At 37.4% G+C, this 14,718-nt stretch overlaps 1 protein-coding gene across 3 annotated transcripts in view; it reads right to left on the reverse strand.

The window, feature by feature from the left end:
- The window catches only part of LOC145663532 (uncharacterized), a 48,051-nt gene that overhangs the window by 20,790 nt on the left and 12,543 nt on the right, over positions 1–14,718 (reverse strand). For all 3 annotated transcript variants that reach the window (XM_081729643.1, XM_081729642.1, XM_081729644.1), the window contains exon 3: positions 4,835–4,989. In XM_081729643.1, coding sequence (XP_081585769.1) covers positions 4,835–4,989 — 155 coding nt within the window. The remainder of the gene's footprint in view (positions 1–4,834; positions 4,990–14,718) is intronic.

Consider the following 14,718-nt stretch of genomic DNA (forward strand, 5'->3'; position numbering starts at 1 on the left):
GTTTCTGATTTGTGCAACAGCACTAATTTTGAAAACTATCCCAAAAATTAGTGCTATATTAGTGCTGACGATACCACATAGGTAGAAAATTAGTGCTATGTATAGTATGATAAAAATGAGGATCGATTTTTTCTTTGATGATGCCGCCATATTAGATTTTCGAATATATTTGGCCTACTGATAATGGCACTAATTTTCTTTTTATGCGGTACCGACACCACTAATTTAACACTAACATTGTGTATAGGTTTCATCTCAATCGGTTGAGTGGGTGGGGCCAGGTTCACGCTAGCCCCACCCACTTCTTTTTAGTTTTTTGACGTTTGTGTAACAGCACTAATTTTGAAAACCATGCCGAAAATTAGTGCTATATTAGTGCTGACGATGCTGCATAGAAAGAAAATTAGTGCTATGTATAGTATGATAAAAATGAGGATCGATAGTTTCCTTTGATGATGCCGCCATATTAGACTTTCGAATATATTTGGCCTACTGATAGTGGCACTAATTTTCTTTTTATGCGGTATCGACAGCACTAATTTACCACTAACATTGTGCATAGGTTTCATCTCACTCGGTTGAGTGGGTGGGGCTAGCGTGAACCTAGCCCCACCCAGAATCTTTTTTGTTTTTTGAAGTCTGTGTAACAGCACTAATTTTTTTAACATTACAGGTCGTCAGCACTAATTCGGCCCTAACTTTTGTCATATGTTTTAAAATTAGTGCCGCTGTGGGTGGGGCCAGGTTCACGTGAAGACAGCCCCACCCACTTTTAATAATGGAACAGTAATTTTGTAAACTATGCCAAAAATTAGTGCTAAATTAGTGCTGACGATACTGCATAGAAAGAAGATTCGTGCTATATATCTTATCATAAAAATGAGGGATCTTTGGTTTTCTTTGATGATGCCGCCATTGAATATTTTCGAATATATTTTGGCCTTCTGATAATAGCATTAATTTTCTTTTTATGTGGTATCGACAGCACTAATTTAACACTAACCTTGGGTATAGGTTTCATCTCGATCGGTTGAGTGGGTGGGGCTAGCGTGAACCTGGCCCCACCCAGAATCTTTTTTGTTTTTTGAAGTCTGTGTAACGGCACAAATTTTTTTAACATTATAGGTCGTCAGCACTAATTTTGCACTAATTTTTGGCATATGTTTTAAAATTAGTGCCGATGTGGGTGGGGCCAGTTTCACGGACATCCCGTAAGGGTACGTTTCCTCGGGTATTCTCATGACTCGACTTTTCGATACTGATTTCCATTCCATATAGCTTTCCGGTGTCAACTACTGTATTTTGTCAATCATCTCCTGTAGTCCTTCTTCGGTTCTAACTATAATAACCGTATCATCTGGATAGCAAGTCTTGTTGATGATCTGCCCTCCAATCTTGAAATCTCCAATTCCCATTAATGCTTCCTTCATTAACCATTTGGTGTAAATTTTGAATAATTGGGGCGACATACTACATCTTTGTCTGACTCCTCTTCCAATCTTCACACTATTGGTTTCTCCTTCATTCAAGCTCGACTTGACTCGTTGTTCAATGTACAGGTTGTGAATGAGTCGTCGGACTCTCAAGTTGACTCCAATTTCTTTAAGTATATTTAGAAGTTTCGTCCATTTGACCCCGTCGAAAGGTTTTTGCCAGTCGATAGAACACAAACACAACTGTTCCTTTACATCGAAAGCTCTTTCTGATTAACACGATGTACACTGAGAATGACGAAAGCTAAGTCAATCATTCAAGTAACTCTTTTATATTAGGGTTTTAAACATATTACATGGAATAGGACTGCGACAAGCCAGACATTTTCATTTAAACATGACACAGACCACATTTTAAGAAATAAGTCATGCTAAATTTTGGTTGAGATTTCCCTCATATAATGCCAGTTGTACACAACTTAAATTAAAATAGATAATTATTATTAAACAAAGGAAAGACAAATCTAAAATAAATAGCTTATATTAACTAATAATTTTAGAACTGCTGAATGGTTGTAGCAGCATTCGTAAAATTTCTATAAACCCTTTGTGGGACTATAACAAAGCATACAGCACATTGTAAGATAAGTAACTTAAGGTAAAATTTGATTGAAATCTGGTATTAGGCCCATTTTAGATCAATTACAGAAACTAGGACTATGACAAGCATTTTTCTAAAGAAAATGAAAAACCAGACGTCTTTCACTTCAACACGACACGATCAGATTTTGGGAGTGAGTAATAATGGAGCCACCCTGACGAAATTTTGTGCCCTGGGTCCTTGGTCCAGGGCTAGGGAGCCCTGCTCAGGGGTGTATAGGTTATGTTAAAAGTTTGGTGGAAGGCTATCTGGCATTTTGATCTAGACAAATTCATAACGTAGAGCTATGAAGTTTACTCTTTAAAACTCAAAAAGAAAAATTCATTTTTGCTAGTTAGTTAACTCTAATCCAAAGAGTTAGTCATAAAGCGTAACTTTACCTAGACTTACAACATTAATTTGTAAGAAAAATATATTAATCGAGATGATTTGTGATCAATGTCTCCATGAGTCATAAGAGGGATACACGCATGTAAAAAATCACAAAATATACAGTATCAAAATATCAACCTTGGTACGGTTAAATTTAAAAAGATTTTCTAAGTAGATAAGTGGCTCCAAAATTTGTATTAATAATTCTGGTGACCTTTGATCTTTACATCTTTTGACAATGGATATAATTACATCATGGACCATATGATTTAAAAGTGTATTAAAAAAAAAGAACTAAAATCCAGAGACTTAACATTTAAAAATATAGCAATAAAAGGTCGATGCCAAAACTGAATGAGAAGGAATCACGTGACATTTTTTTTTTTAAAATATACTCCTACCAAATTTAACGTCATTGCTAAAATTTGAGCTATTCTTTGAAATTTAAGCCATAATTCGTTAGCAGAAAGTCAAATGTCAAATTTTGAAAGAGAAGGTGTGTCAAATTTTAACTATAGACTTTTCATATTCAATCCGAAAGATATATTATTTCTTTTAAAATTTTAAAACGTATGTTGCAAAATGTAATTTGTCGGGTCAAGTTGACAACGTAAATCTTGTATTGTTAAATGTAGAAGGGTGTTGCCATATTTTGAGTGATTCCACCGAGATTTACGCCATATTGCAAACCAATTTTGAGTGGTGTCAAGAGTCAAAGTAGAGGATGCTCTGATAATACTACAAACAATAAAAGTAACCAAGAAAGTTATGTCGCTTTTTCACTCATCACCTTCGAACATCGATATGTCACCTAAGAAGTACCTGAAAGATTAAAAATAGTCCCCATCAGCATCGACAACCTTCTGCCAACATTCTGGAAGGTCATGGATTTCATTACGGTAGAACTTGGTGGACCGTGAAGCAAAGAAGGTATCAAGTGCATTTTCCACCTCTACTAGGGATTTGAACTGGCGTCCTCTAAGGTGATTGTCCAAGGAATGGAACAGGTGATAATCGAACGGTCGACCCAACTTGTAGTGCTCACAAAGTTGATGGCGGAGCTGCAGAATGATTTCTCCACTCACACTGTATTGTAGTCCCAGTTCCTCACATATCTGACCACTGTTCATCTCAATTGCTGTCTGAAGATCTTCATTTTGTACATGTGTTGATCTTCCGACACGTGGTACGTCTTCGTGTTACGTCACCATCCTTCAACTTGTTAAACCACTGCTGCACTGTTCGTGGAGTCACGACACCCTCATCAAAGGCCGGCATATCTTCCGCCCTACTGCAGTTGCGTTTGATCCCAGTTTGAACTCGTACAGCATACATGCCCTTATGACGATCTGTAGAAGTCTCAATGTTCACTCTGTCCTTACGCAAGTTCACGATGTAACTCAAGGGCTACAACCAGGCAGTACCCATACCAACAGCTGACCTTCGCCTTATCTCCATTCGCATTCAACTTATGGCGTGAGGGACAATTGAACACAGGCCTCCACAAAAAGTGACATTACTTTCTTGGTTACCTTTATAAGTTCAACAACAAAAGAGATCAATTTTGGACGAGGCCAACTCGTGAGGAACAGGATGTGGACAAGCCCGTACCCAGCCCGATTTCATAGGGAAAGGGGACAGTGTTGCCAATCGGAAACGCTATAAAATCCTATTTCAAGAGGCAAAAACTCTCATTTTGCATGTTAATTTCCCACGTTGGATAATAATAATAATAATAATAATAATAATAATAATAATAATAATAATAATAATAATAATAATAATAATAATAATAATAATAAAATTATGAATATAAAACAATCAATAAAGTAATAAAAATATCAATAAATTTCGATCTTCCAAGTCGACCGTCATTCAAGTCGACCGTCGTCAGTAACACCAAAACTAAGAGGAGCTTATAAGCGACACTGGCGTTCCACACCAATTTGCACGGATATCAACATAATGGGACTTTAGTTATTATAGCAAAGAAATATTTACATCGCTTAGTTATAAAGAAAGGTAAATGTTTGAATTAAGGAAAACCAAGAGGGGGGAATAAGTAGACCAGGAAATTAGGTAGGCCAAAAGGATAATTCGTTTTTCTTCTATGAATAGTATAAAAGATTACATTCACTGCTAAATTTTTGTTGTATCATATGACATAAGATTGACCACTCTGCAATTCTTGCCATTAAAACTTCAATTTATGCTTAAATTAAAATTGTATTTAATTCTCAAACTCTTATGGGCAATTGCCCTTCCCTGCTTCCTCGTGTTGAGCATAGCCCCCCAAAAGAAAATCCTAAATACGCCACTGACTATAGATGATATATACGGTCTTAAGATTTGTCTTTAATTTACTTACTTCTCTGATCCCTGGTCTTCTTGGAGATCTGCGAGATACACAGTCTTGTGGTAATGGTGTGCACCAACAGCCAAGCCAAGCCACAGGAATAAAACAGTTGTTCTATATATAGCCTTGTCAATCGCGCTTCCATGGACAGCATATATATTTTTTACCTAAAAATAAAACGACATTGGCTACACCATTTACCCAACCTAAGAAGAAATCTGTCGAAATTAAATGTTCGCATATGTTTGCACAATATTCTAAATTTCAGCTATATTTTATTAATATTATTAAAAAAAAGATGTTTTAAAAATAAATCGTATATTTAAATAGTTCAGATTTCCTGTTATTATTGTGAAATTATTTACATTTAAATTTATTTAAGAAACACATAAAGATAAAAAATGGTACGTTAATTTTTGTCTAACAAGGTATATTCGCGAAGTGTCCTCTCGGGATTCGTGTAAAATTGATTCAAAATCAAAATTGTCAGCGGCCAAATGTGTATTGTACTATTTTTAGCGGCCCATACGGTAATTTGTATATTTATGGGCCTTCATATATCCGGAATTCAATCATACACTACTATAATGCTCGAGCACAAAATTGATTTTAGTTTCTTGAGATGTAACTGGACATGAATGTTGGCACATGCAAAACAAATTGGATCAAGTACTGCTTCTCTGACACGTTTTACCCAAAACGGCAGCTATATTGTATTCGACTTTCGTTTTTTTTAATGGAAATAGGTGCAACTGATACATGAAATTCATTGGTTTAGTGAGTTTTACCGTATCTTGTACCGTTTGCAAAATATTGCATGTAAACGTGAGGCACTTCACGAATATTGAACCAAATAGAAAGCTGTGCAGTAGGGTGGAGCGTTTTGCAGTTTTGTTAGAAATTCTACGACGGCTAGTGCGGAAAAGGTTCCATTAGTAGCACCGACTTTACTAATTTTTTAAAAAAAATTTTTGGACAACCCCTTACCCTGCCCCAACGGACTTAAAGTTTTTTTAAGCGTTTGGTTAGCAACACGCACAACACCAATGACAGAAAAGCTATTTGTGGTCGTTTTTAGAGTTACCTGATGACTAAAATACAATTATTTTATTAAAAGAAACTTGTAGAAATGTCAGTAAATAATTTTAAAATGTTTATGAGTCAAAGTACAGCCATATTAGCTCAGTTGTTGGAATTAATGTCCAGATTTTGTTTGGAATGCCACGTTAACGATGATTATAGGCATAGCTCTTGATATAACACGATTTACTTTGTACAACTCTTCGCTTATTTTGCTCTGTACGTAAAATATCCCAGAACTCACCACAGGGAGGTGGTTGTACATTGAGTTCTGCCCACCCACCCACTCAGTAGGCATACGTTGACATTTGACCTTATATCACGTAGTTCTTCTTGGTCTCGAAGCGGGCCATTCTTGTTCTAGACTTCAGTTTGGCTCTAATGTAGATATCTCTTGCGTTCTGGCCGCACCTTTTCGACGCTGCCTCGGACACTAGCTTCACTGTGCGTTCCACAGCTTGACTATGGCAAGGGAATGTTGTTGTTAGAGTAGCTGAAGTTTGATGTTTTCTTCAAGCTGCTGATCCGTTATGTTTCGTGTGATTGGCGGCTCTGTTAGATATTTAGGCCAATTAATCATGTACTAATTTTCAGCTGTAAAGTTTAAATTCGGAACAAGGAAGTCACGTGGGCGGCTTGATCTTGGAGTCTTCTGGTTGCGGCACTTTTTTTATCCTTCTTCAGCCTAACGTTCGAATATGCGGATTTTCATCTGCTGTCATCGCTATCAGCAGGTTTTCATTATGAGCGTAGTATCCGTTTGTTTGTAGAACAGAATGAACTATGTGTTGTAGATTTTCTGGCAGAAAACGTGATAGCTTAACTATGCTAAACAGATGCATGGCGCCCATTTCGCACGAACATTTTCGCCGTATTGAAAACCAGACGGGAGCGTATTCTTTAACAATGTACTGGCAAAGTAGACAAAACTTGAACTAGGTTTATCAGTACTGATGTAGTGGTGAAGTATCCTACAGGCCAATGTAAGCCATCGTGAATGTGATAATGGTCCTGGTTTTTTGTTTGCTAGATCGGTAGTACACATTCCTGTAGCAACAGACTTACAAATTTCAAAGAGATAATTCTGGTCGCTGCTTAAACCATCTGGTTTTTCCATTTCAGGCACCCATTCAACGGGAATGGGTGTAAAGGAGTCGATCGGTGAACGTTCACAATCCTTTAATTTCTTTCCGATGGGGCCGGAAAAATCGTTGGGTCCGGTCGTCCCACCCGAAATGGCAACTCGTTGGTATGAAGAAGGCAAATGAGATGCTGCAGTTTCTTTCCTAGGGATCTTTGTATCTGGCTTATCACGCCGTTATTCCATCCTGTGTTCATGGCTTCACCATCGCTGCCGACTGCCTCAAGACTTGACACGTCGTACTGGTTCTTCTCTAAAAGCTCCAACATAGAGTCGGCAATTTCCTTGCCAGTGCCTGACTTAGGTGTGGCATGACCCAAGTATTCTGAACCGGGCTCCGATAGAACTGTGATATGCTTTCTGTAACCTCTCGTCTTCGTAGTTTGCCGTTAATTTTTTCTTGCACAAGAGGTGCATCATTTTTTCCGTCGAAGTAGATACTTGTAATCGCCCGGCCTAAGTGAGCCTTTTCTTTCTGGATCTTTTCACCCAGTTATCTTTTCCTCTTCGTACCTTATATCTGTTAACAACAAGATGTTAGTCCTATAGCATGATGAGTCTCGCGTCCTGCAGTACGGCAGAAGCGATCAAAGCAACCTGTCTGTCTGAAGCTCCAGTTCTAAACGCTGCCTTCGCTGCGCTTTAGGCTATTTTTCCTTCTTGGTCGCGCCTCGAAGTCAGATCCCGACGCGCTTCCCGATTCAACAGCTTCGCTGGATTCCCCTGACGACGCCAGTATCCTTTGACGTGTTCGTATGCCCAATCCCACTAGTTGATGGACTTTCTTCAACACTTCCAGCGTCTTTCTTGGTTGGCTGCCCCTTAAATCTGCTCACTTTACGGGAAAACATCTTTGACAGAGATTTACTTGTTCGGACGTCAGTGTTACCAATGCTCATTTTCCGTTATGTTCTCTGGTCGAATAGAAACTTGAATTCTCGTTTTGGAATCTTGCGTGTCCTCTCACAGTTGCAATCTTCGGCGGTTTTACATTTGCAAGACGCAATATCAGAAAGAGACTTTTCCGCGTGTACAACAAAACCTGCACGAAGTTTTGCTTCTTGTCCTTGTCGACTGAAATATTTTCCCTTGGTGCGACACTTATTATAAAATGTTTTCAGCATGTCAAAAACTCTTTTCTGAAACCACAGGAATGCTTGCTTTACGCCAAATATGTGCAACGCTTTGTCCAACTAGTTTACAAATGTCAGTCACTGCTAATTTAGCTACACTTTCGTCGCCACTTAAACCACTTCGAAACCAATGATAATGTCTCATAACGTCAGCGTACGTGGATAACTGCTGGAGTGCCAAATAAGCCTCGTTTCACATTTTCTCGCGTTGGTCTGCTATGAGGCTTTTTCTTCATCTTGCTTTCCATTGCTTCCCAACTTGGAAACCAAAGTATACAAAATGTCTCTGAATCGTATCGCACTAAGAAGACTGTAACTTCAGGTACAATGCACAAATTATCTGTATTAACAGAAACAGTAGAGAATTAAACCGTTAAAGCTTAAGCTGCAATAAACTGGCCTGTTGGTTTGGTTGGCCGAAGTACGCAATATTTATACCACCGCCGAACTTCGAGCGATAATACTCTTGAAACGTCGGCGTAGGTTCTGGAGCCAACGAGGCGAGCGGGAGGAGCGCAAATCTTCTGGACGGAGCCGGACGTTGAGTCGACGCTCAAAGAGCGCGGCCAAAGAAAGCAACCGCGAAGTTGTGTAGCCTGGCGCTAGATGGCATTTGCTGTCCGTGTACATAACAAGTGAAGAGTTGCCAAAAACAAATCGTGTTATATCAAGAGCTATTCCTATAATCATCGTTAACTGTTGACGAAAACAGCTTAAATTTAAGCACATGCCGAGACTTAAAGAAAAAAAGACTGTTTTGATTATGATGCATGTACTTAAAAATGAGTTTTTTGAACAGTTTGAAACATGTTTGCATATGTTAACTAATTTAGAATAATTATTGAAAATGAATTATAACCGATACCACTATAAGTAGTGTAAGTGTGAATAAATAAATAAAATTAAGAAGGATAAAAACTGGCACAGTCGGTAGAATTCAACTACTTTCAGATTGACTAAACGGTTTGATTATTACGATGTTCAAGGACCCGTTATATGTTACTTTAAATTGTGATGAACAGAAAATAAAATTTCTGGTAGATACAGGGGCAGCTGTTTCAGCTATCAGTCATACTTCACCTGTATTGAATGGAAGATTGATAGAACCGTTTCAAGGACGTCTTAGTAATGGTGACGGCACGCCCATTAAAACATTAGGTAAATGTGCTGTTAGGGTTCAACACTTAGATCACGTTGAAGACTTCTCAATAATGGTAGCGCAGAATGATGCGTTTCAACCAATTTTAGGAAAGAGTTGATTAGACGTGTTAATTTTACAATGGAGATCTTAATTTACAGATATATTTCACGGTACTGGAGAAATGAAGCAGGTTAAGGTTAGTAAAAGCCTTTCTAGAGATGTACTAGAGGAGTAGCTATTACTACAATATGAAGTTTTTAATGGTTCCATTAACCCTAGTTTTATGTCGTGGGGTCTCACAGACCCCAAGGGACCATACGGCTCGATTATTTCCTTATTTTGATAGTTAAAACACAGTACGCTTCTGACATCTTCAGAAATTCAATTTTACAGTATATTTTGTGACTATAACAAATTTTCTTTCGCCTAAGCCATAATTATCCGACTTATTTGTAAACAACCCTGCTTTTTCTGTCGTGGGGTCTGCGTGACCCCAACTGGGAGTCGGTTTGCTAACAGTTATGAAGACATTTTAAAATATATTACTGAGACTTTCTGACAGTTAACCTAATATAAAATGATTTCAAAATAGTTCGTACTTGTTTGTTGATGGCAGTTGCGGATCTAGCCAGGGCTGGGTGGTCCAGGCCTCTTCAAATTTTTGAACGTCAAAAACAATTGAAGCTACTATTTATATATATATATTTCAAATTAAAATGGTTTGCGAAAACTCATGATATACCTATCATAGACTGGAATCTGGTTCCCCCTCCCAATTTTACCCCCTAGATCCGTCAGTGGTTGATGGTGCTAAGGGACTGTCTGTTTCAAGGGGGAATGTACTAGGAAAAGACAATTTATAAATTTGTGATTTTAACTTTTCTTTTACTCTAATAATCACAGATTTTTTCCAAATAAAGCTGATGGGAGAACGTTTGTCTTCTTTCAACGTATTTATGTGTTTTAGTTTACCACCAAATCGACCATGTGGCCGTACCTCAGTTAGGCAAGTGAGATATCTTCACCGGTAAATCCAAGGTATATTCATTTGTAGGTAGCACAGTCCTACCCTCTACATTATTACTGGAAAATTGCGGAGTGACGTAACTTTGTGTGACTCACAAATTTATCATTGACAATCTAGAGGATGGGGCTGTGTTATCCACAAATGAATATACCTTGCATCCCCTGGTGAAGTTATTTGATCGAATTAGGAATACGCGCATCCAGAATTTGATGCATGCAAAGTAAACAGAAAGTTTGGTCGGTATAACAGACCTTAGTTGATCGCAATTTCTTCCAATCTGAGAAGAATAAGTTAAGAATTTCTTCATTTGCCATTGTGTCCGCTGTTTTCGTCTCTCCTTGTAAGCAATCATTGTAGTGTAGTGTATGCCTAATTGATTTTCCAAACAATTAGCTTTTCGGTTGAAATTATTTGTTCTTCTTTATTATGTCTGAACGTAGGAGACCTCGAACTGTTATAACAGATGAAAATATTAGCTCTGTACTGTGGAGGAGAATCTGGCTCAGAATCTTGTGATGAAACTTTCAAAACATTTGTTCAGAAGTGAAAGGAACATTAGTATGGAAAATTAGTTTCCAAGTGTTGAACTTGCTCAGTTCCTGCTAACTCAGAATCTCACTCTCGTTGGAACCATGAAGAAGAACAAACGTGAAATCCCGGACATTATGCAACCTAGTAAATCTCGTAGTCCATTGACATCTGTCTTCGGATTCAATGGAGACCTAACGATCGTAAGTTATTCACCTAAGAGAAGCAAAGATGTGATTTTACTCAGCACGCTGCATCATGATACCGCTGTATCTGACACAGATAAGAAAAAGCCAGATATAACAAGACCAATGGGGCGGTGGATAAATTTGACCAAATGGTGAGAGAATTCACAGCAAAACGGCAAACAAAAAGGTGGCCATTAGCTGTGTTCTTCAATATGGTAGATGCTTCTGCGCTGAATACATCTATAATTTTCAAAATTCACAATCCAGATTTATGCAATAAACTCAATGCGAGGCGTAAATTGTTAACCAGCCTTGTCGAGGACATGGTAAAGCCCTACATGCAGCGAAGGTTCAAGATGTCAGCACGGTCACCAAAATCAGTGACTGAAGCAATGAAACACTGGAATCTCCAAAACTGAAAGGACTTCAACAATTTTAGCGTCATCTGCAAACAGAGGAAAGTGTTGGCATCTTTGTGATAGGAAGAAGGACAGAAAAAGTAGACTAGTTTGTAAAAAATGCAACAAACATTTTTGTGCAGACCACCAAGCAGTTATTTATTGCAACATGTAAATAAACGTGAAAAATTTAGTTCTCTTGTAATAATGAGAAATAGGTTGAAATGTACCAAATGTGCAATTATATTTGGAGCCTTAATAAGAATTAAATTGTAAAATAGAAGAGGATTTGGTTTTTTAAATAAATAATAAGCAAAATAATTAACTGTTAGGCTAGGTTAGGTTAGTGGTCATTGTAAACGGTAACAGTAAATAGTTAGTCGTGAGTTTCAATATAGATACAATCTACGATATTAGGTTAGCTTAAGTTAGTTGTGATTGTAAATTGTAACAGTAAATTGTTAGTAGTCATTTTCAATATAGATACGGTCTAAGATGGTCATTATAATTTTAATATTAAATTGTTATTGGTAATTTTCAATATAGATACAGTCTACGATATTGGGGCCTGTGAGACCCCACGACAAAAGAATACGAAAAAATTTAGGACAAAAAATAGGGGTTAATGTACCAATTAAAGATTTTAAAATTTCGATACCACTAAGGCAAGGTGTTACACCTATATTTAGGAAAGCTTATGATATTCCATACTCCTTACGGGAACAAGTTAAAACAGAATTGGATAAGTTATGTAAGGCAGGTGTATAAAGAAAGTTTTTTAAGCTGATTGGGCTACTGCCATGGTTATTGTTAGGAAAAAATGGTACGGTTAGACTGTGTTTGGATTTTAAGCGAACACTTAATTTGGTAACTGAGAAAGTTAGTTACCCTCTTCCAAAAGTAGAAGACTTGCTCAATAAATTGACTAACGCCAAATGCTTTGTACTGTTAGATTTGAAGCAAGCATACAACTGGAAGTGCATGAAGAATCACAAAAGTACTTAGTGTTTAACACACCTTGGGGATTATACTTACAACATAGGCTACCCTTCGGCCTTAATTGTTCAGCACAAATTTTTCAGAAATTTATGGATGCAGTGCTACAAGATATGGAAGGAGTAGCTTGTTATTTAGATGATGTGCTTATTTGGGGAGTTACTGTTCACGAGTGTTACCAGAGAACAGTACGAGTGCTAAATACATTCAAAAGTTTTAATATACAGGTGAATAAAGAAAAGAGCATTTTCTTTGCAAATTCTATAACCTATCTAGGATACCATATTTCTCAACAAGGTATACTTCCAGCAAAGAATAAACTACAGCCTATATTAGACACACCCTCTCCACGAAATGTAGTCCACTTGCAGTCATTTCTGGGTACGCTAAATTTTTATCACCGGCACTTACCTTCTTCATCATCAAGCATCCCCGAGTTATATAGATTGTTGAAAAAAGGTGTAACATGGGAATGGACAAGCAAACAAGAAGAGGAATATCGTGCTGCAAAAAACATGCTACAGAATGCGAAACTTTTGAATCCCTTTAATGAAAAGACCAAGATAGTACTTATGACGGATGCATCTCCAGTTGGTGCAGGTGCGGTATCATACAATGAAATAGATGGGTAGTTAAAAACAGTAACTTGTGCATCGGCTACTTTATCGGAAACGGGAAGGAATTATTCTCAATTTAAAAAAGAAGCTTTAGCTATGATCTTCGGTGTTCGTAAATTTCATACGTTCTTATTTTGTAGGACTTTTAAAATATTGACGGATTCCCAGCTTGTTAAATGGATTTTTGAATTGAAAGCTCCTCCTGATGGCGCTTCTCCACGTATGCAAGATGGTTTCTTATGCTGGATAATTATGACTATGATATAGTTTATAGCAAGTCAGTAAAAGTAGCTGATTTTTTATCTAGATTTCCTCTAAGTGTACCTACGGAAGAAGAGCTAATAGCTCCTGACTACATAAGTGAGATTTCTACTAACATATTGAGTAAAGAGGAGATAGAGGAAGAGTTCCGAAAGGATCACACGTTAGTTCAGATTAAGAAATGGATGTTAAATGGATGGCCTAAACGACTACCTCCTTGTCTTGACTATAAAGAATACCAAGAATTATTTCGAAGAAAATTTCAATTAGAAATTCATGATGATTGCTTATTTTGGAAAGGAAGGATAGTACTTCCTCGAGGATTGAGAGATATCTACAAGGAAAGATTACACAGTGAGCATTTAGGAAGTTATGCTACAGTAACATTAGCTAATAGGGAAGTCTGGTGGCCTGATATCAATAAGGAATTATATAGGTATTTGCAAAACTGTGAAGTTTGTTCTGCGGTGGCTAATAACGCACCTAGAAATAATTTTTGCTCATGGCCCAAGACGGAAAGACCTTTCGAAAGGATTCATGTGGATCATTGTCAAATATTTGGATTTCTCTTTCTGCTTGTGGTAGATTCGTTTTCGCATTGTATTAAAATTTGGAAAGTAGATTCTACGAACGCTCGCACAACATTATCTTGTTTAGAAGAATTATTTGCATTGGTGGGATTTCCTGGAACTATAGTGACGGATAATGAACCTCCATTTAAAGGTGGCGAATTATTGTCTGAAAAGAGGCATTAAATTAGTTTCAACAACGCCTTACTCGCCTGCAAGTAATGCCAGTGCGGAAAGAGCGGTACAAACTTTTAAAAAACTTCTAAAAAAAGAGATATGTACAAAACGGATACAAGGTTACTATTCAGAGTATAGTAGTTAGATAAATGAAATTAATTATGCTCTTCTGCATACTCCAACTAAAGTTATCAACGCTTCTGCAGCTTCACTATTTTTTTCATTTAAGCCCCACACGTGGTACAATATTTCTCCGACAGTATTTAATAGTCAAAAAGAGAAGAACAATTACTTAGAACATCTTAAACCAGATTTGACCGAGGGATTGACAATATGGGTGAGAAATTATACTAGAGAATTACCTAAATTTGTAAAAGGCCGTTTTGTGAGATTTCTAGGTAATAACATTTTAGAAGTGTTGGTGAATGGTACCATTCGTAAGTATCAAAGACACCAGGTGAGAATTCCTAAAGTGATTTCCAGTGACGAAAATAAAGGAATGAAGGATTCTGAAGATTCGGCGAAATTGAGGCGAAGAGACCAGAAGTGCAAAGGAATTCCGAAATCGAGACACACAAGTCAATTAGTAGTTGATCAAAGGTTACAAGAACATTATTCTGATAACACTAATACAAACAGG

This window comes from Thermobia domestica, chromosome 11 (genome assembly GCF_964235325.1).
Source record: "Thermobia domestica chromosome 11, izTheDome1.hap1.1, whole genome shotgun sequence".
Lineage (NCBI taxonomy): Eukaryota > Metazoa > Arthropoda > Insecta > Zygentoma > Lepismatidae > Thermobia > Thermobia domestica.